The sequence below is a fragment of the Simochromis diagramma genome, unplaced genomic scaffold (assembly GCF_900408965.1).
Source record: "Simochromis diagramma unplaced genomic scaffold, fSimDia1.1 OVJJ01000031.1, whole genome shotgun sequence".
Lineage (NCBI taxonomy): Eukaryota > Metazoa > Chordata > Actinopteri > Cichliformes > Cichlidae > Simochromis > Simochromis diagramma.
Window position 1 is genome coordinate 21,927 of NW_024386983.1, and position 19,759 is coordinate 41,685.

Consider the following 19,759-nt stretch of genomic DNA (forward strand, 5'->3'; position numbering starts at 1 on the left):
GGAAAGTTGATAAAATAAATTAAAAATTTTGTATTGTTCGATACATATGCGTACCGAACCGAAAGCACTGTATCGAACGGTTCAATATCGATACGAGTATCGTTGCACCCCTATTGGATATGTATAAGTTTATGTGTAACAGATATCCAAATGTTCATTACATGAAAAAGCCCAGCTCATGTTACAGCGCTGTCGCTAACTGCCTCCCATCAGGTTACCAGCTGCTGAGCAACATTTAGCATTTAACTCAGAAACTTCAATTACAACAAACATGGCAAGTTTTGAAAATAGTAAGTTACAGTTAAAAAGTTATTTGATGACAGGCACAGTGATAAGCAGCCAGTGGTTAAAAACGAGCGTTGGGTGTTGTAGCCCAAGTCCACCTGAGCTTCGTCTTAGGAGCTGAATATTGCTTCAGTCTCCTCTGCGATCTCTTCCAGGTTCGGTGACGGTGGGTCGCTCTCCTGTGGAGAGATTCTGGATCTACGCTGTCGCAGTTCACTGGGCGGGGCTTCCCCATTCCCAGGAATCATGGTCTTCCCCAGAGACTGCAGGCATAGAACACGATAGTAAACACACTGCGAGACAAACCGTCATGTGACACTCTGTTAACTTTGATACCTGGTTCTCAGCCAGAGCCTCTTTAGCCATGTAGTGCTCCCTCTTTATCTTCATCTCCACCTCTTCGGACACATCAGGAACCATCAAATCTATTAAGCGGCCGATGAAGAAGACTACGTGCTGAGGAAGAAAAACGGGACAAGTCTTCAATGTGCGGACTGCCGATCAGCAGTTCACAGACCGCTCGGGGTTCAGTGAAGTCTGAGAGACACTGACCTCAAAGATGATGACGAAACCGAGCCGTATAGCGAGGAGGTGGAAGTACTCTGGCAGGTATTCACCATTTTCATCCCTGAAAGCCCAATACCTGTGGACGATAACGACGCGTCGATCGCCTGCAGTAGGTACTGTGCTACTCGTTCACAGCAGGTAGCTTCGACGATTTCACGTGGCACAGTTTCACCCCCGATACATTTCACACACAAAGGCTCTGTGTCTCCTGCTGGGACTTAAACCACTATATTATGACGCCACCAGCATTTTAAATTTACAGAATAAGTCAAATGAGCTGCAGTAAACATTCAGACGCTCTCTGGTTCCTCTACAGCACTCGAAACATTATCAGCAGCAGTGAATTTGTCCTCAGGATTTTGTTCCTACCAACCAAATGTTAAATGAAAGGTGACGTCAAGATTAGGTTGTCAAATAAAAACGTAAAAAGTTGTCTGCTGTCTCTCTTCCTCAGCATGTCTTTGTCCTGTCTTCCTCATCTCACCGCCCCTCCCTGAGCCTGGTTCTGCTGGAGGTTTCTTCCTGTTAAAAGGGAGTTTTTCCTTCCCACTGTCGCCAAAGTGCTGCTCATAGGGGGTCATATTGTGGAGTTTTTCTCTGTATGTATCATTGTAGGGTCTGCCTTACAGTATAAAGCACCTTGAGGCGACTGTTGTTGTGATTTGGCGCTGTGTAAATAAAACTGAATTGTCTTTGGATCTCATTGAAAACATCTAGAAAAAAGGCTTCCACCCATTTTAACCTTGGGCAGGTCCATCGTGACCTCCATGGTGAGTCCACGAACTCTGATCATGACAACCACTGTGTTGTGATCATGTGGGACCAGTAAGTCTAATGTAATCTACTTCCAGTCCCACATTAGCTGAACGTAATGTTAGACAGAGCCCAGTTTGAGCCCAAACATTACTTGGTCAGGGGAGATGTGCATCTACATATAAATGATATTCCTGTTCCATTATGTGCCATATGAAGAGTCTATAACGTGGCTAATGACCACAGAGGATGTATTAAGATGAAGTGTTGACCTGGCAGTGATGAGCTCATAAGTGTGAGGCACACAAAGATGTGGCTACTGACGTGGAGTTAAAACCATCAGGACACTTTGCTATCGTGTTTTAGATTTAGTTTCTAATCAAAGTTCTTTCTTTGAAAACTTGACATTTCACTTTTGAGCCCAACCTCAAAGCTGCTGAGATGCCTGGTCTTGTATGATCATATGACTGAGACTGTTTTGGTGCTCAAATGAAGTCCATAACTGCCCGACCGGGCTCAGCCGGCCCATGCAGTTCTCGGTGATGGTGTTGTGGTGCAGATGCTTACCTGCAGGATGTGTTGTGCTGTTGCTGGTAGCTGAGCGGTGATGTAGCCAGAGTGAAGTTGATGAAGCCACTGAGTGTGCTGTCTCTGGTGTAGCGGTAGTACAGTCGAGGCACAAAGGATGACGTAAACGCTATGAGGAACGCCTGAAAATACAAGTTCAGATTCGTCGGCGGCTCATTTATAGGCTCATGATTTATGGTTGTGGTGCAAACAAAATGTATGTTTTGAGCTAAATTTGGAAATACAAATTGGGCTTTTACAGCCAAACAGGTGAGAGTGACATCGGCGGGGTTGGAATTCGCATATGCTTGTTTGCCATTCACCTAGGGACCATTTTTGATCCGAGGACACCACAAGCGTTACCTGTTCGTCCATACGTAAAAACACCAAAACAGTCTTACGTTGCTCAGGACGGCCATGTGTGCGATGAACTGCAGGATGGGAAACCAGATACCGATGTCCTGAGCTCGCTCTACCACCGGGCGACGGTATTCAGTCACAAACTTCTGAGCATCCAGACGGACCTCCACCCAGTTATTAATGAGGGCGAAGAGAGGAGCGAGGGGGCACGCCGCCACGAAGATGGTGATGAACCCAAACTGAATCACTGTGAAGGATGAGGAGGATTTACAGTGAAGACCAGACTCGTATGAAACTCTACATCTCCCAGGATGTGAGGATAAACCTGGGACTCACCCATCTCCAGGTATTCGCTGAAGAGTCCCTCACAGACCAGCAGCTGGTAGTCTGCCTCCCAGGGAGAAGCCTCCTCCTGCCTCTGGGCCTCCTGTCCCGCCTCCTTCAGCTGAGGATTCAGCTTCCTCTTCTGCCACCATGACTTCACCTTCCTGCAAGTAACGAGCCCACATCATTGCAAAGCGAGACTGCGCTCGGTGACACAAATCCACATAACTGTGCGTTATGCATCACTGTTGTGAGAGACACTGGCACCAGGATGCAGTCTGTTCTCGTGCACTTTGTTGTGTATCTGTGTGTGTCTGTTTACGGGGAAATGAACTCCTGGATGTTGTTGATCAGCTGTTTTCCCACCATGATGACCAGCAGCTCCTGAGCCAGATCAATGAGACATCCACCTGCTCCACACTGTAACACACAGCCAGAGAGGCGGAGTTTAGTGGTTCATCTATTCATGCAGCTGAGAGCAGCTCAGCTGATGGATCAGCAGGTACCCTACTATAACTTCACACATGCTGCTCTGGGTGCTTTATGTCACACTTTGGAAAGCAGTTGTTCGAAATGGTCTGTGAGCACTCACAGCATCATTTAAAAACTGTGTCTGACCTAAGGTCTCCATGCAGAGATCTGATACTACTGTCACGGTCCGTGGTCCTGTGCGTGGAATATGTGATGCTCGGGTAGCCACACCCCCGGGCTGGGCCATCACCGGCACACCTGCTCTCCATCGGGGTGATTACCCGAAGAGCTACTTAACCCGGCGCTGACGGAGGCTCCATGCCAGTCCGTTAATCACCTCTCTGTGGCAACTAGACTCCCGCGAAAGCGTTGCATTCATATCTCGTTGGAGCTGCATTAAATCTGCCTACTTGTGTCTAGGTTTCGATCTGGCGTTCAGCGTCTGCCACCTGCCCGCCCTCCTGCCCAATTGGATCACCCGGTGCGTCATCTGGCCCATCCACTACCTCCAGGGATTCCCTTCTCACGGACTTCCCTCCCGAGCTCCCACGGTCCCGCTCTAATCGTAAGCCAACTAGTCTAACTCAGTCTTGATGCGTTTGCCCCGCTTCCCAGCTCCCTGGTAATCTTCTCCCCTTTCTGTTGCAGCCTCCCACGGTTCCTCGCGTCACTGTTTCCCCGGGTTCTTTAGTTCCTCGTTTTGCTCCTCTGGTTCTGGTTTTTGTTGCTATAATAAAGTGTCATTTTCTGCTAGCGCTTGAGTCTGCGTCTGGACCCTTTTGTGCACGCGCGCCGCGGCGCATGACAACTTCTCTGTAATCGTCACATCATCATCACATGACCACAATCATCAACTCACGTCTTCGTTGCGGACTCCAAACAAAGTGTTGTAATTTCCAGGGTAGCCAATGAACCTGAAACAAACAAACAACCAATCAGCAGGTTTTACAAACCAGCCGAGGCGAGTCCATCAGTTCAATGATCAGCCTGCTCTGCGCTGGCTCTCACCTGCCTTTGAAGAAGGCGATGTAGACCGGAGACGAGTAGAAGTTAACAAACTGGAAGACGAAAACTTTCAGGATGAACATGTCTTCGTATTTCGTCTGAGTGCGATGCATCTCTGACAGCAACACACAGACACACACATATTCTCGTTTTCATATCTTAGTGAGGACATCTCATTGACATAATGCTTATCCCAGCTGCTTACCGTAACCATGCCTAATCCTAACCATAACCTGACCCTGACACTAAAACCACATTTTGAGTCAAAAATGCTTCAAACCCCATAAGTGACTGTTGGTCCCCACAAAGATGTCTAAACAAGTACACACACACACACACACCTTCAGATGAAATGAAGATCACGCCAAATTAAATTTGTCTATTTTTACCTGAACAGTAGTGAAAATGAAAAGCCAAGATTACTTAGTAAAAGCTCGTTAGCAGCTGTTATTTGTTATCAACTAAAAGTTCTTAGACTTCCTAAAATATTCATAAACTGGTCTCAGAAAGATCAGACATCTTCACAGAATTCTACAGTTTATGAAAATGTGTAAAGTTTCTTTAAACGAGGCTGAGACGTGGAGGGAGACTCACCCCAGCGGGTGAGGATGTGGGCCAGGGCGGTGTAAATCCTGGACAGCAGAAGGATGACCAGCAGATTCAACACTGACCCTGAGAAACTGGCTATTCTCCCAGCCTAAACACACACACACACACACACACACACACACATACAGGTGTGATGGCGTCAGTGATATTGCAGTCCTCGGTTAAGCTTTGTGGACCCAGGTGAAGGCAGGTGAGCTGCCTCTTACTCACAGAGAAGCTGAAGAAGCTGTACTCTGACTTGTAGATGATGATGCTGAGGATGGTGCGATACAAAATGATGGCCGTGAGAAAAATCAACACCACAGCGACCTGTGCGGAAGAAGTCATTTCAGACCTTTTATCCACTGACACCTGATTTCATTTAAGGTAGAGACACAGACAGATTCATAAATGTAGATGCACACTGACTGGTTAACATATGGGAGAGAAATCTCATTGGCCAGATATGGATCTGTCAAGCATGACATCATGAACTTAATGAACCTGCTAACATGCACACAGGCAACAGCAGCTGCTTCAGGTTGGCTAATTTTCTCCTCTGCAGCAAACCCAAACATAAATGTGCTAACAGAAGAAACGTGAGGCCAGAAAGCTCGTAGGAGACCTGCTGCTCGTCTAACGTACAGCTGATGGTGGGTGTTAACATCTTTGTCACCACTGAGGCTGTAAATGTGAATAAAAACATCGGGAAGTGATTTTTTGAAGCCGTGAGGCTGTTATAGAAGCAGTCTGCTGTTCAGCGTCGTCCGGCTCAAACACAAAGGCCTTCCTGAGAAACATCTGCATGGAGCAGATGTTGCTCTAACAACACTTTACACCTTTCAGCACTGATGGAGCCTTTCCAGATGTGCCAGCTGTCAGTTCCATGGACACTGACGCCCCCCCCCCCAGCTGAACGCTAGCTCTCCTCTTCAGCCCAAGGCTTCGGCGTCCATGTTTGGATGGGTCTGACCTCAGATCTGTTTTGGCCCAAAGGAGACGGCGCCGTTTGTCCATCTTGGTCACATGTGGCTTCAAGGTGCTCTGTTCTCCATCACATCCAACAGGATGTGTTTCAGTTTAAACACTACATGTGCTACTGGGAATAAAACGAGACTTTGTGAGATTTGCGAATCATTGCATGATATTTTTATTTGTGTTTGACTCAGTGTCCCAACTTATTTGGAGTTGTGGTCATAGATGGAGACCACATTATAACAGGCTGGACAGAATCTGAATTAGCATCACCCACAGTCCCTGATGGTTCCAACCTGCAGCTCCTTTCCATCACAGTGATGTCAGCGCTGACCCCCAAACAAGAACTGCTTCACATGTTGGAGGCGGGACTGAATGCCAGCTCCAGAGCAGGATGGGGGAGGGGCCACTGTGGGAAACGACGCTACCCTCTGCTGGCATCACGCAATAATCATCTTACACCTGTGGAAGCCGTGACCTGAGATCGGGTGGACTGCGTGTTAGACTGTGTTGGCAACGAGGACTTCAGGAGACTCACCATGATGATGATGACCATGCAGCCAGTCAGAGTTCTGTTGAACCGCTTATTTTCAGGAAAATACGGCTCCTCCGCTCCGGTCACCGGGTTCCTCATGGTCATCGGTGCCATGGCGGTGAACTCTGGACGAGGTCGCTCCTGCCAAAGATGTGAAATTCACAAATTCACAAACCTCCCGAAACAATCCACTGGTTAACTTAGCGACGGCTTCGCACCTCGATGTCCTGGAATTCGGAGCAGTCCCAGCGGTGAGACAAAGATGAACATGTTCTCTTCCAGTACTCGAGGAAGGTGATGGCCCACAGAGACATGAAGACACTGAGGAAAACGGTTCCTCCGTTATCAAACAGCAGACCTGCCTGCAGAGACACAAGCAGCCTTTCAGAGTGGTGGATACACAGATGGCTCAGTAACATCAGCCTGTGCTGGTTTCCAAACATTTAACTCAGATGAGTTCAGAGGACAGAGTTGTCTACTGCTGTCCACTTTTAAACTGTCCGATGAGCCTCAGCGTGGTATTTGACACCAAGAAGTGATCTGATCTCTGTCAGCTGAGGTCTTTACAGCTGCTCATTTCTCCAAAATCAAACACCAAAGCTCAACAAACATCCAGGACCAGATATGAGGATCGTTGACCTCAGTGTTGGAGAAAAGCTGTGAGCCAGCGATTATGAAAAGAGCTTGTGTGGAACATGAAGAGAATATGTCAGGACTTTCTTCTTGTTTTGACTTCTTACCAACAAAAAAATATGAAAAAATATTCCAACAGAAGATTCCTGGCGTGCAGATGGCACCGACTATTAATCTGCCAGGCGACGTATCAGGAAACAGAAACCTCTGAAGAAACGTCCACGATCCATCTCACAGAGATCAGCGAGATGAGTGATGCATGAATATATGCTGGAATAAGGAACATGGCTGCTTTGCCTGGCCCTGTGTTTTCCCAGAGAACGGAAACATTTAAATAAATGTGAGAGGTGTGGTGGTGGCAGGTACCTTGTAGGTGACGCAGATGCTGGAGTAGTTCCAGTAGGAGCAGATATTACAGAGCGGACACATGATGAAGCTGTTTCCGCTACCACACAACTCGTTCCTACAAATTCAAACACAGATCACCACAGGTGCATCAACCATGACGAGTGAGCATGTCCTCACAAACTGCTTTAAAATGAACGCTGACGATGAGTTTGTACTCACGCTGGAACGTCGGTGGCCACGAGCCAAAACCCGATCAGGAAGATCACCGTCCCGACGACAGACGCCGGCAGCAGCCAGCCGGTGTAGAAGCCTGCATGCAGACACTGTGAGACGCTTGTCACCAAATAACGGCATAACATCGGAGGTATTTTCCTCATATTTACCTAACCAGGCAAAATAAAGTGCAATCTTCTCCCCAAAGTACTCCCTGATGTGGTCCAGAGGTTGGTAGCGTCTCCAGCAGGACCACTGGGCCCAGTAAGCATACAGGATCTGCCTCAGGCTTAAACTCTGGGGACTGACCGGGGGGGTCGGCAGCTGATAATCTCCCTGCAAACATCGTATCAAACATCAGCCTGGGCTTCAGTCTGGGAATCACAGCAGCTTCAGACCAGGCTCGTGGTGCACATCTCACCTCGTGCAGCGGGTAGGCGGCGGTGAAGACCTGCTCGTTCAGCAGACGGTCGACGCCCACCTCCCCGTTCTTCACCGAACCGTATGGAGTCCTGGCTAAGATCTCGTACAGCTAGAGGGACACGAGGGTTTCAAGGAACTCAGCTAAGCTAGCATAACCATGTCTAGGGCTGAAACTTTGTTTCCCTGAAACTTTTAGCATTAATAGAAACAGAGCCTCCAGGACACTGCAGAACACCACAACCATCTCCATTCAGAACCACAGAAACATGTTTGTGTTGTTTTCAGGAAACTTCAGTGGATTGTTAAGGAAGTACAGACTCATAAAATAAAGTGCTACACACACACGGACATTTGTGTGTGTGTGTTTGTCGAGTTTGTTTGAGGAGGAGGCGTTGCCGCTGCCAGCATCCGTCTGTTGACCGATACATCCTGGATCTGCTCGTTCGCTGGTATTTCTGCCTTTGAGCCAATCAGAGCAGCTCGCTCTCAGCTCAGTTTGTTGAAGCTGCGCTGGAAACTTTCCCAACACGACCAAACACACAGTTCACGTCTGCTCGGGTTTTGTGTCATTAATGAAGCAGCACAAGAAATCTTAAATTCACACTTTCAGGTTCTTTGGGTTAAAAACTCTTAGATGTTGGTTTGTGTATTTTTGTTTAAAGATTTTTTGAAATATTAACATTTATTTGTCTGTTTCTCTGTTCTGGATTTGTCCTCTGAAATAGTCAAACTATCCTAAAATACACCATAAACATTCAGTTTTCATTTCTACATGCACCACAGTGAAGTGCACGGCACGGCCACGAGTTCCTCGAGACCGTTTTGTTTTCTTCACTCACCACCTGGTGTCTCTGGGTCGTCTTGAAGAACGTGTCTTTGTTGTCGCTGCCCAAAAACCTGCAGGCAGGAAACAGGGAGAGTGAAGGAGGAGGAAGAGGGTGACACGGGACTCAGGTCCTGAGTGTTTGTACCTCTCCAGCTTGTTGGTCCTGAACTGGCAGGTGTAGTAGTCGGGCGGGGGGTTGGGGACGTCCTGGGACATAAGGTTGGGAAGAGACAGCTTGGACAGGATCTGTTCGGACCAGTTAACGATGGGGGCGGTGACCACCTGCAGGAGGACAGAGGACATGCCGTGAGATGGCTGCTGAGCGTGAGGACGGCGGCAGAGGACGTGGGCTGTACCTGCAGGGGGACTCTGAGGCTGATCTCCTCAGCGTAGTAACAGAGCACGCTCCACGGAGCGCTGAGGAGAACAAAACAGATCCTCTTCTTTGTCTGGAGGACCTCCTTCTGCAGAGAAGAAGAAAAGAGCTCAGCGTCCTTCGCCTCCTTTCAACATCACCGCTCCAGGACCCGCGCCTCATGTAAACAGATACCTGAGTGTGGTGCGGTCAGAGGTCAAAGGTGGGAGTCTGGTAAAAGAAGCTTCAGTTGTGAGCAGCTGCATTGATGCAGCAGACAACAGTGGCGAACATCGGCCACCATATGAGGACATTTACCTTCCTGTTATCTTTCTGTTTTATCTGAATGAGTTAACGGCACAAAAACAAAAGGTCTCGGCTGTAACATCATGCATCTGCAGATCTGCAGGATAAAGGTGCAACCGAATGCTCTCGGTGCAACCTAGGTCCCGGCCTTTGCCATTGCTGCACCGAACCTCTGGAACAGCTGATATTCGTGCGTCGGAATCAATCTTTTAAAACACAACTGAAAACTTATTTATTTGATCTTGTAGATTAGTTAGTGATTTATCGGATGTACACTTTGTACTTTTATTGCATTTGTAATTCTAACCTGTTGTGTTACTGGGTTTTTCCAGCTGATATTTCTGTGTTGATTTTACCAAACTTTTACACTAGGTGTGAAATATTGCGTCAACATAGTACTCACGGGTTAATTAGTGCTTTGTTTTGTCTGGAAATGTATTTGTACTCTATGCATCTGTACCCATATGTAATAAATTTTATTTCATATTTTACTATTGAGAAACACTTTGGAGCACATCTGGTCTTTTCAATGAGCTATAATATAAATAAAGTATTGATTGATTGATTGAAAGGTGCATTTAGCTGCTGGTTAGCTTCCATCCATCAAACAGAAACACATAGAAGCACATCATCAGTAAGCCAATGATACAGTTATGTCTGTTATTGTCTATATAATGTCTGTTATTTATTTCCTGATATCCAAAGTGAAGGTGGCATGTGGGTCATGTGACAGTTTAGTTTCACTTCCTCCATGTTTGCCTTACCTGCAGACTCACCTGTGTTTGTTTAGCTTACCTGTTCCTGCAGAAGTCCAGAGTGTCTCAGTCTTTTCAGAAACTCCTCCCTCCACCGGCGGTGGGCGGGGCTAACACCCATGCTCTCCTCCTGCATGCTCCTTGGCTCCTCCCACACCAGCACAAAGTCTGTCCGAGAGGATCACAGGTTTAATTCCTCTGCTAAACACGCTGCGTTTGGAACGGTATGATTTTGTTTTCTACTCACCGACCCGAGTCGATCCATCACTGAAAACATTCCCATCCTCAGGCTGAACTGCATTCTGGGAAATAATAAAACCTGTCAGACTGAATTTAGAGGAAAACAATCAAAGAGCAGGGTCTGTTTTCAAAAAGCTTCCTGAAACTAAGAGTTTGTAATTCTAAGGAAACTGTGAGACTTCCAGTGAAGGCTTAAAGGACTGAATCCTGCTGATGATCAGAGTTATTCATGGAGCCTGGCAGGCCCTGGAGTGGAGACAAGGAGCTTTAGAAGGGTTCTGAAGGAGAGAACGCTGTTTTGGAACAATGCTCTGCCATGTTTGTCTCTGCAGGCAAGGAAGGAGAAGATACACTGTTTGTACAATCCAATCAATCAAAGACCATTTTATCTATGAGGCATCCGAGCAGCCGATCCATTCATTTCTGTGGGACAGAGACGACGTGCCGACTTTATGAATTATTCATACGGAGTTTACTTGTGTGCTCATTACATTAGCCGACTCACATGTGTAAACTTGTCACCACAAACCCACTGTTTGCATAACTGTGGAAAAATGCCACAGCACTCAGACGGCCCACGACCACACGTGGAATTCCGCTGGAATCACGTTTTACCTGCTTTACATTCAAATCAAATGAAATGACATTTACCTACAAACATGTACCAGTAGAAACACTAGAATAAGGAGGTGAAAATACAAGAAAATAATTATACTCTAAATTAATTTACTGCTGTAGTGGTTTAATCTAGCCTTTTTACATTTTTATTATGCACCACGGCTGCTCTGCTGTCCAAGTTAAATAATAAAATGTGATAAGGACTGTTCTCACTCTCCTGCTCACAAGAGTAAATAAAGAGCAGGGCACAAGCAGCAGGGCTAACACGGCTAATGTGTGGATGGATGGATGGATGGATGGATGGATGGATATATTGGATAGATGATGGATGGATGCATATATTGGATGGATGGATGGATGGATGGATATATATGGATGGATGGATGGATGGATGGATGATGGATGGATGGATATATAGGATGGATGGATGGAGGATTAGGATGGATGGCTGAGCAGGCGATCTGATGGATGATGGATGGATGGATCATGATGGCATGGATGGATGCGGCATCCATAGAATAGGAGTGAGGGGAGGGATGGATGCTATAGGATGGATTTCTGGATAGGTCTGGCATGCGGTGGTGGCTGACTGGATACTATCAGATGGCATGGCATGGACTGCATCTCATATGGCATGGCTGGATGGCCCGTATATAGGAGGGCATTGTGACTGGATATAGCTGATACGGCGCACCAATCACTCAAATCCACTTTTATTGTCCATCTCCTGTGCAGGTACTTGGTACGCACTGTGAGTGAATTCGTTGTGTGCGAGCCTTCACAAGCAACGAGGTTGTGCCAAATACCAAACTGTTTACCACAGCCTACCAGACAATGGCGCCCTCGCCCCTCTCACATATCGAGTACACGATATAATCTGTGTAGTAGCATCCTCCAGTCCATCCTATAAGTGGCGTATGCTTCTAAGATAGTGGATGGAGGTTTATGGATGGACGGATAGGCTAGGTGGATGGCATGGAATGGATAATAGGATGGATGGGATGGAATGGATGGATATAGGATGGATGGATGTGGGATATGGATGGTGGATCGATCATGGCATGGACTGGACTGCTGGACTAAGATGGGGAGGTAGGATGATGGATGGGCTGGGGGCTTGGGATGGAAGGCTGGCTGGCTGCTTCTGGCGGATGGCTGGCTCTCTCCAGGCTGGCTGGCTGATTCGCGGCGGCTGGGCTGGCTGCTGGCTGCCTATGGCTGGCTGCTGGCTGGCTATCTGGCTGGCTGGCTGCTGGCTGGCTGAGCTCGTCGGCTGGCTGGCTGGCTGGCTCGCTCGGATGGCTGGCTGCTTGGCTGGCCTGGCTGCTGGAATGGCTGGATGGCTCTCTCGGCTGGATGCTGGCTGGCTTCCTCCGGATGGCTGTCGCTGGCGGCTGGCTGGCGGGCTGGCTCTCTCGCTGGCCTGGTGGGGCTGGCTCTCGCCGGCGGGCTGGCTGTGGGTGCTGGCTCTCTCGGCTCTGGGCTGTGGGCTGGTCTGGCTCTCGGCTGGCTGGTGCTGGATGGCTGGCTCTCTCGGCGGGCTGTCTGCCTGGCCTGGCTGAGCTGTGCTGAGATGGCTGGCCTCTTCGGCTGAGCTCGGCTGGCTGGCTCTCTAGGCTGGCGAGGCTGGCTGCTCGATCGGGCTGGCTGGGCTGGCGGGGCTGCATATTATAAGATGGATGGATGGATGGATAGATATTCACATCAATCAAATCACTTTTTTTGTCACATCCACATGTGCAGGTACATTGGTGACAGCACATGTGAGTGAAATTCTTGTGTGCGAGCTTCACAAGCAACAGAGTTGTGCAAAATACATAATATAAACAAGCAAAATACAAGAATGGCTACATCTGAAACTATAAATATATGAACAATATATAATCCGTATATGCATCATCCATCCATCCTAGATGGATGGATTGGATGATGGATGGAATGGGAATTGGATGGATGGATGATATATGAGGAATGGATGGATGGATATAGGATGATGGATGGATGTATAGGATGGATGGATATGGGATGGTGGAGTGTGGGGTATATATAGGATGCATGAGGAGGGAAAATGGATGGATTATAGGATGGGGATGGAGGATATATAGATGGATGGATATTGGATGAATGAGATAGGATGGATGAATGGATGGATGGATGGATAAGTGAGGATGGATGGATGGATATAAGAATGGATGGATGAGGGGATGATGGATGGATAGATGGATGGATGGGATGGATGGGTAGGATGGATAGGATGGATATAGGAGGGCTGGATGGATGGATGGATGGATATATAGGATGGATGGATGGATATATAGGATGGATGGATGTATGAATGGATGGATGGGATGGATGAATAGGATGGATGGAGATTATACGGATGGAAATGGTATGATGGATGGATGGATGGATGGTGGATGAGGTGGATGGATATATAGGATGGGATATGGATGGATGGATGGAGGATATATAGGATGGATGATGGTGGATGGGATGGAGGATGGATGTAGATGGATGGGAGGAGGGATATATGGATGGATGATGGATGATGATGGATGGATGGATGGATATGGATGATGATGGAGGATGGATGGATATATAGGATGGATGGATGGATGGATATATAGGATGGATGGATGGATGATATATAGGGATGGACTGCTTGGATGGCTGGGATGGTGGATGATGGCATGGATGGATGGATGGATGGATGAGATGGAATGATGATGATGGAGTGGATGGATGATGGATGTGGATATATAGGATGGTGTCGGATTGGATGGATGGATGGATGGATTATAGGAGGATGGAGATGGATGGGATGGCTATGGATGATGGCTGATATCAGGCTGATGGCCATGGATGTATATACGGATGGATGGGATGATGGATGGATGGATATATAATAATAATAATAATAATGGATTGGATTTATATAGCGCTTTTCTAGGCACCCAAAGCGCTTTATAATTCCACTATTCATTCACTCTCACATTCACACACTGGTGGAGGCAGCTACAGTTGTAGCCACAGCTGCCCTGCAGACTGACAGAAGCGAGGCTGCCATATCGCGCCATCGGCCCCTCTGGCCAACACCAGATATATAGGATGGATGTATGATGGATGGATGGATGGATATATAGGATGGATGGATGATGGATGGATGGATGGATGGATGGATATATAGGATGGATGGATGATGGATGGAGCGAGCAGCAGCGTGGACTGAAATCTTTTCCTGATGAATCCAAAACAGAACTTTCAAACCAACAGAAAACTGAATCATCATGAAGGAGGAAAAACTGACAGAATCAATGTTCTTCATCTCGTATAAAATAAAAACACCCATGGCTAATAGCCTGTTGATTTGCACATACATGAATATATACATATATTGATACATATATTGATTGATGTTTTCTGTACTTCTGAAAATTCTGGTTGAAGTGTTTGTAAAGATCACATGATCCTGCGTTTGTTGCTCTTTGTTTTATCTCCTCACGAGGAAAAGGACAACAGCTCTTTTCACATATTTTTATGTTATATGTGTAATAAAATACTACATAACATGGCCCACACCCCTGAAAGTACAGTGTATTTACAATGTAAGATGACAACATTTTGTTTGCTTTTCTGCTAAAATACCCAGAAAGTACTCAGTACTTAAAGTTAATTACAGAATTATTCCTTCCTCTTGGTAAAACCATGAACTATTACCTCCTTATTCTAATGTACCCACCAGCAAGTAATGCTAATTCAATCATGATATCAGGTAACGCACCTGGAAAACCCACTTAATCCTAAAATAGCAGCACTCTTAGCCGTGGGCTGTATTATAAAGTCCCAAGAGCCAAAACAAAAGTGCTGATCACAGCTCGACACTCACAGCAGCAGCCCAGATGTGAAGACAAACACCTCAGCTGTCAGCACATGGCTGTCAAACGTAGCGGGGAGGCTAATGTGTGTCTATGATTTCTATGTAACTGCGGTATTCATCCTGTTTAATGATACGTGTAACAATGAGGTATGGAGGTAAACGTTTCACGGTCACTGAGCTAATTTCTTTCTATGAACAGCTCCGAGGATTCTCGAGAAGTTCGTGAAACCTGCAGCCACTTCCCAAAGGCTACGCTGGCGTGTTTGCGTGGCTCTGGGCTGCTACTGGTCCGGAAGCGGGAAGCTTCGTGTTTTTTATTGGCTCCTAAACACTTTGGGCCATTCTTCCTGCTGTTTCACGTCCCCATTGTCGCTAACGAGGACGACGACAGACGCACAAGAGCAAGAGCGGAACAAACATCAACCGTTTGATCACTCAGTGCTGAACCGAGTGGAGCCGCTCAGTCTCTCCTCATCATGCACTTCCTGTTTCCTGCCGCAGCCCAGTTTAATTAAAAAGCAGCAGAGAGAGCGAAGCTGTGGTGAAGCTTCCGGGTTTCACCTGCTTTCACTCAGACATGCGGAACCGTCTTCACACTAACTGTGAGCTTCTGTTAGTTTGAGGCCCAGCACAGTTTAGAGCTGCGTGCAGTAGCTATCACAAGGGGGCGGAGTCTAAAGTTACCATCCAGTTGTATTGAAGTTTGTGCTTTAAACACCTTTTTTGCAGTGAGAACTGTGAACACAGTCCAGCATGAGCCCTGGACAGTATAAAAGGTGGCCATAGATACTGTAATGTCACTGATTTAGGTGAACTGAGCATGCTCAGTGTCGCCATCTGCAAGTTTTGAAACCAGCTGTGAGGAGTGAGGCGTGGCTAACGGTTTGTGATAAACTGATGAGACCATCCTGGATGATCAATGATGGCCTCCGTGTTTTACAAGAATACGAGCCCAAACCAGAGACCAGTACAACCCTAACGAAGTGTGTCACCTCCTGCTGGTGTAACCAGTGATGCTGCAGCCAGGCTGACCATACGAGAGGACAATCGCGTTTTACCGCCATCAGCTCTGAGAGTCGACAGTGAAATCAGACGACTTCCTGCACGTTTGGTTGAAACTTCAACTTGCATCTTTTAGCTACAGGGATTTTACTTTTCAATCCAATCAGAGAGTAATCCGATCGTTCAGTCTGACGTCACTAGCCGTGTCTGGGCCTAAACTCCGCTGCAGGTCCATATATCAAACGATCACTATGGCATTACTGAGAGTTGAAAAACTGTCTAAAGTCTTTCATCTTTAGTAAAATGATCAGCGTTCTGCTCTACCAGGTGTAACAATTGAGTTTAACGTCCAGGCATCCATGAAAACGGAATTTATGACATTTAACGCAGTTAGAAGTTAGCAGGAAGTTAGCTCGCTAGCTTCTATCTAAATACAATATAGCATGTCCTGACTGCGGGGTTTTGGAAACAAATTAAAACGGACAGCTCTGTTATCACTTCCAACATAAATGAAGACAGGAAACTAAACAGCAGTGACGTTTGTAGGGTTACTGAAGTTGGGCTAGCTGGTATATAATGATATGCTACGTGACCACTAGCGACACAGCTATGTTAGCATAATATAAACAAGCTAACTTTTTTTCCACTCGATAAAAGTTAACGTGAGTGTTCTCGGTGGTCAGGAACAAATGTAATCGCATGGCAGGATGCTGTAAAAGGACCAAACTTCAGCCAGGAGAACAACTGAGATAATCCATCCACAATACGAGGTTAGTCATTCATATACTGCTGCATGGGCTGGGCTGTAGTTACATCCTAAGGTTTTAAAAACTGAGCTTAAATAAACGATTAGTGGTAATAAAAGCCGAGGGAGGTCAACAGTGATCACTGACTGTTTTAGGAGCTTTTTGAGATCAAATAGAAGAAAATACAAAACATTAAACATGTTAACAACACAAAAGCCATATTAAACGCAGACTACTTTAGGCCCGGAAGTAGGATTCGTCGCGTCATCACTTAATAATCGGATTGACCACATCCTGTTACCATGGTGCCATAGTTGTTCTCTGGGCTGGTTTCCATGGTGATTAGTGTTGTGCCATCCTCTCTCTGATCCCCTCTCCGCCTCATCCTCCCAAAACCTTCCTCCTCCTGCACACACACACACACACACACACACACACACACACACACACACACACACACACACACACACCTGTCGTTTAATGTTATTTTCATTGTGCCATGATGTCACCGGCTGCAATGACACCGTAGTGACAGTTGTGGTTCAGGTCTTCAGTCTCTACTTCCTGCAGAGGACTGACGTTCTTTTATGAGCTCGTCTGTTTATCAGGTCGATCACATCGTGAGGGTCTTAAACACGGAGCAGCTATGAAGCAGCTTTGTTTTCTATTGTTTTCTAATGTTCTGACAGTCTGCTCCCAGCTCCTCTCATGAATAACACAATAAATACATTTAACACTGTCATGATGGAAAGTTTGTGCAGGTGAAGGACTTGTGACTTTTACAGCACAGCACTCTGCACAGCGTCACCGTGAATAACTTTAATCCCACTGGACGATGTCAATGGAAACACTGGCCTCACCGGCGCTGACGGCGGGTTACCAGCCGTGTGTGTAACTGCGCGTGCAGCTCCGCGGTTCATTGATTAAAACTCGTTTCCGTCCGACAGGGTGACGCTGTCAGAGCTCACAGCTGTTACAGCTCCCTCACCGAGTATCGATCACAGGTCACTGATCACAGTATCGATTATGTATTGACGCATTCAGACTTCCCTCTCTCTCTGAGCTGATTTTACCTGGGATCAATCAGACCGATTGGATCTGGGTGGATGACGTGTGGTGTCTCGTGCAGTCCGACTCACCTGTGCGCGCAGACAGTGACGGCCTCAGGCGAGCTCGCGGCTCTCTGGAGCTTCAGCAGCTGATCACTTGTTTGTAGAGGCGAGCTGACTTCAGGAGAGGCCCCGCCCATCCCGTTAACCACGCCCCTCCTCCGCCTCTTCATCAAAAACAAACTTGGCAGCGTAAAACAGCCATGAAACAACAGAAGCACCATATTCTGCGCACATTAACACGTGCACAGCTCCCGTTGTGATCTCTCACTCGTCTGACACTGTGCAGCTGCTTCTTCTCTCATTCTCCCCCCTCTCTCTCCTGTTGCTACTTCAGTCATGAAACTGATCAATGATCAGCTGGGCCCTGTTTCAGGAAGCCGGTTTAGTGGAAAAACTGAGTAAGTATACCCTGAGTTAACGAAAACTCTGGGTTTGCGGTTTCACAAAGCGAGTTCAGATGAAGCCTCAGTGAGTCACTATGACGACACACGCCGTGAAGCTAACCTGCCCCCTAGCAGGTTTACCACAACTAACCCTGACTGTCTCCGCCCCTTTGTCGGAAACCTGACTGTAGGAAGTGTCGGACATGGCGTGCTCCTTCCTTGAAGAGCCAGTAGATCGTGAAGCCCAAATTCTCCGCAGAGCTCTCCGCCGGGAGAGAGTGATCAGAGCGCGTTTGGACATTTTATCATTTCCTGATGATTTTCTGTGCGAACGTTACCGTTTCTCAGCACAATCTATAAGTTATTTGAATAACATCCTCAGGCCTAATATTGCTCATGTGACACATCGCGGACATGCTCTCAGTTCATTACATATTATTTGTATTGCACTTCGTTTTTTTGCAAACGGGAGCTTTCTGTATAATATTGGTGACGCTGAGCACGTTTCCAAGGCTACCGTCTGTCGGGCAGTCAGGAATGTTACAGTTGCACTGAAACGTCTCCTGTACTCGTTTGTGGTGTTCCCCGGTCATAGACCCACAAGATTTATCAAAGAGGGATGCCACAAAATTGCAGGTATCAAAGTGACCAAAACGTAATGTATGATGTGGTGATACTTGGACTACTACTTAAATTTCACATTTATTTTCAGGGTTCCCAGGCGTGTATAGATGGCACTCACATTCCAATCATTGCTCCTTCAGTAAATGAAGGAGACTATGTGAACAGGAAGTCTTTCCACAGCATTAATGTACAGGTACATAGTTCCCTGTAGCATTTCAAACTAACATATTATTTCATTATAGTAATGGATGCTAATTCGTGTTCTCTGCACTGTGAAGATCATATGTGATGCTGCCAACATTATCACAAATGTGGAAGCCAAGTGGCCAGGCTCTGTCCATGACTCACAAATATTCCGTGAATGTACACTGAGCACAAAATTTGGACATGGTGAGTTGAGAATACTTTAAAATATATAAAGACCAATTGCTACAGGGACATTTGAACTGAAGTGTATCCTTCTGTCTTAGGAGAGTTCACTGGCTACTTGCTTGGTGATAGGGGGTATCCATGTTTACCCTATTTGCTTACCCCTTACCCTGACCCTGAACCGGGCCCACAGCAGCGAAATAATCTGGCTAATTGCAGGACAAGAGCCAGAATTGAAATGACTATCGGAATGCTTAAGGCCCGGTTCCAGTGCCTGCAAAGACTCAGGGTCACCCCAGAAAGGGCATGTGACATTATTGTGGCCATGTGTGATTCTTCACAACATTGCCACAATTAGAGGAGAACACTGTCCTTCTGAACCAAACATCAGCAGTGATCCAAACCATGAACATCCTGACCCTCCCACGGACATACAAGATGGAAGCGCAGTCAGAGACACCATATGTCACAATCATTTCTTTTGACCCATCACCTCAAC

The 19,759-nt window shown here is 46.8% G+C and overlaps 1 protein-coding gene across 3 annotated transcripts; it reads right to left on the reverse strand.

The window, feature by feature from the left end:
- Positions 1-15: 15 nt before the first annotated feature.
- Positions 16-18,040, reverse strand: ano7 (anoctamin 7). 3 transcript variants are annotated; one of them, XM_040039763.1, is made up of 24 exons: positions 17,912-18,040; positions 17,074-17,178; positions 10,537-10,591; positions 10,330-10,457; positions 9,230-9,337; positions 9,019-9,155; positions 8,887-8,944; positions 8,046-8,156; positions 7,795-7,960; positions 7,631-7,721; positions 7,430-7,526; positions 6,649-6,792; positions 6,434-6,571; positions 5,152-5,250; positions 4,927-5,029; positions 4,336-4,447; positions 4,187-4,241; positions 3,179-3,276; positions 2,869-3,020; positions 2,574-2,779; positions 2,173-2,315; positions 838-928; positions 622-741; positions 16-548 (listed from the first exon to the last, which is right to left on the reverse strand). In XM_040039763.1, exons 2-24 carry the CDS (start codon positions 17,155-17,157, stop codon positions 396-398), a joined length of 2,649 nt encoding a protein of 882 aa, XP_039895697.1. In that variant the 5' UTR covers positions 17,158-17,178; positions 17,912-18,040; the 3' UTR covers positions 16-395. The 3 variants fall into 3 exon arrangements, with proteins under 3 accessions (XP_039895697.1, XP_039895698.1, XP_039895699.1); XM_040039764.1 differs by lacking the exon at positions 17,074-17,178 and having other exon boundaries at positions 17,912-17,978; XM_040039765.1 differs by lacking the exons at positions 6,434-6,571; positions 6,649-6,792.
- Positions 18,041-19,759: the final 1,719 nt, after the last annotated feature.

What these genes read in the sequence shown, in the direction of transcription:
- ano7 (XM_040039763.1), bottom strand. Translation starts at nt 17,157, where the DNA reads ATGAGGCGGAGAGGGGATCAGAGAGAGGATGGCACAACACTAATCACC. An exon ending in CTGGACTTCTGCAGGAACAG is followed by an intron (nt 9,338 to 10,329) that starts GTAAGCTAAACA and finishes TCTTCTCTGCAG; the next exon opens with AAGGAGGTCCTCCAGACAAA. An exon ending in GTGGCCACCGACGTTCCAGC is followed by an intron (nt 7,527 to 7,630) that starts GTGAGTACAAAC and finishes TTGAATTTGTAG; the next exon opens with GAACGAGTTGTGTGGTAGCG.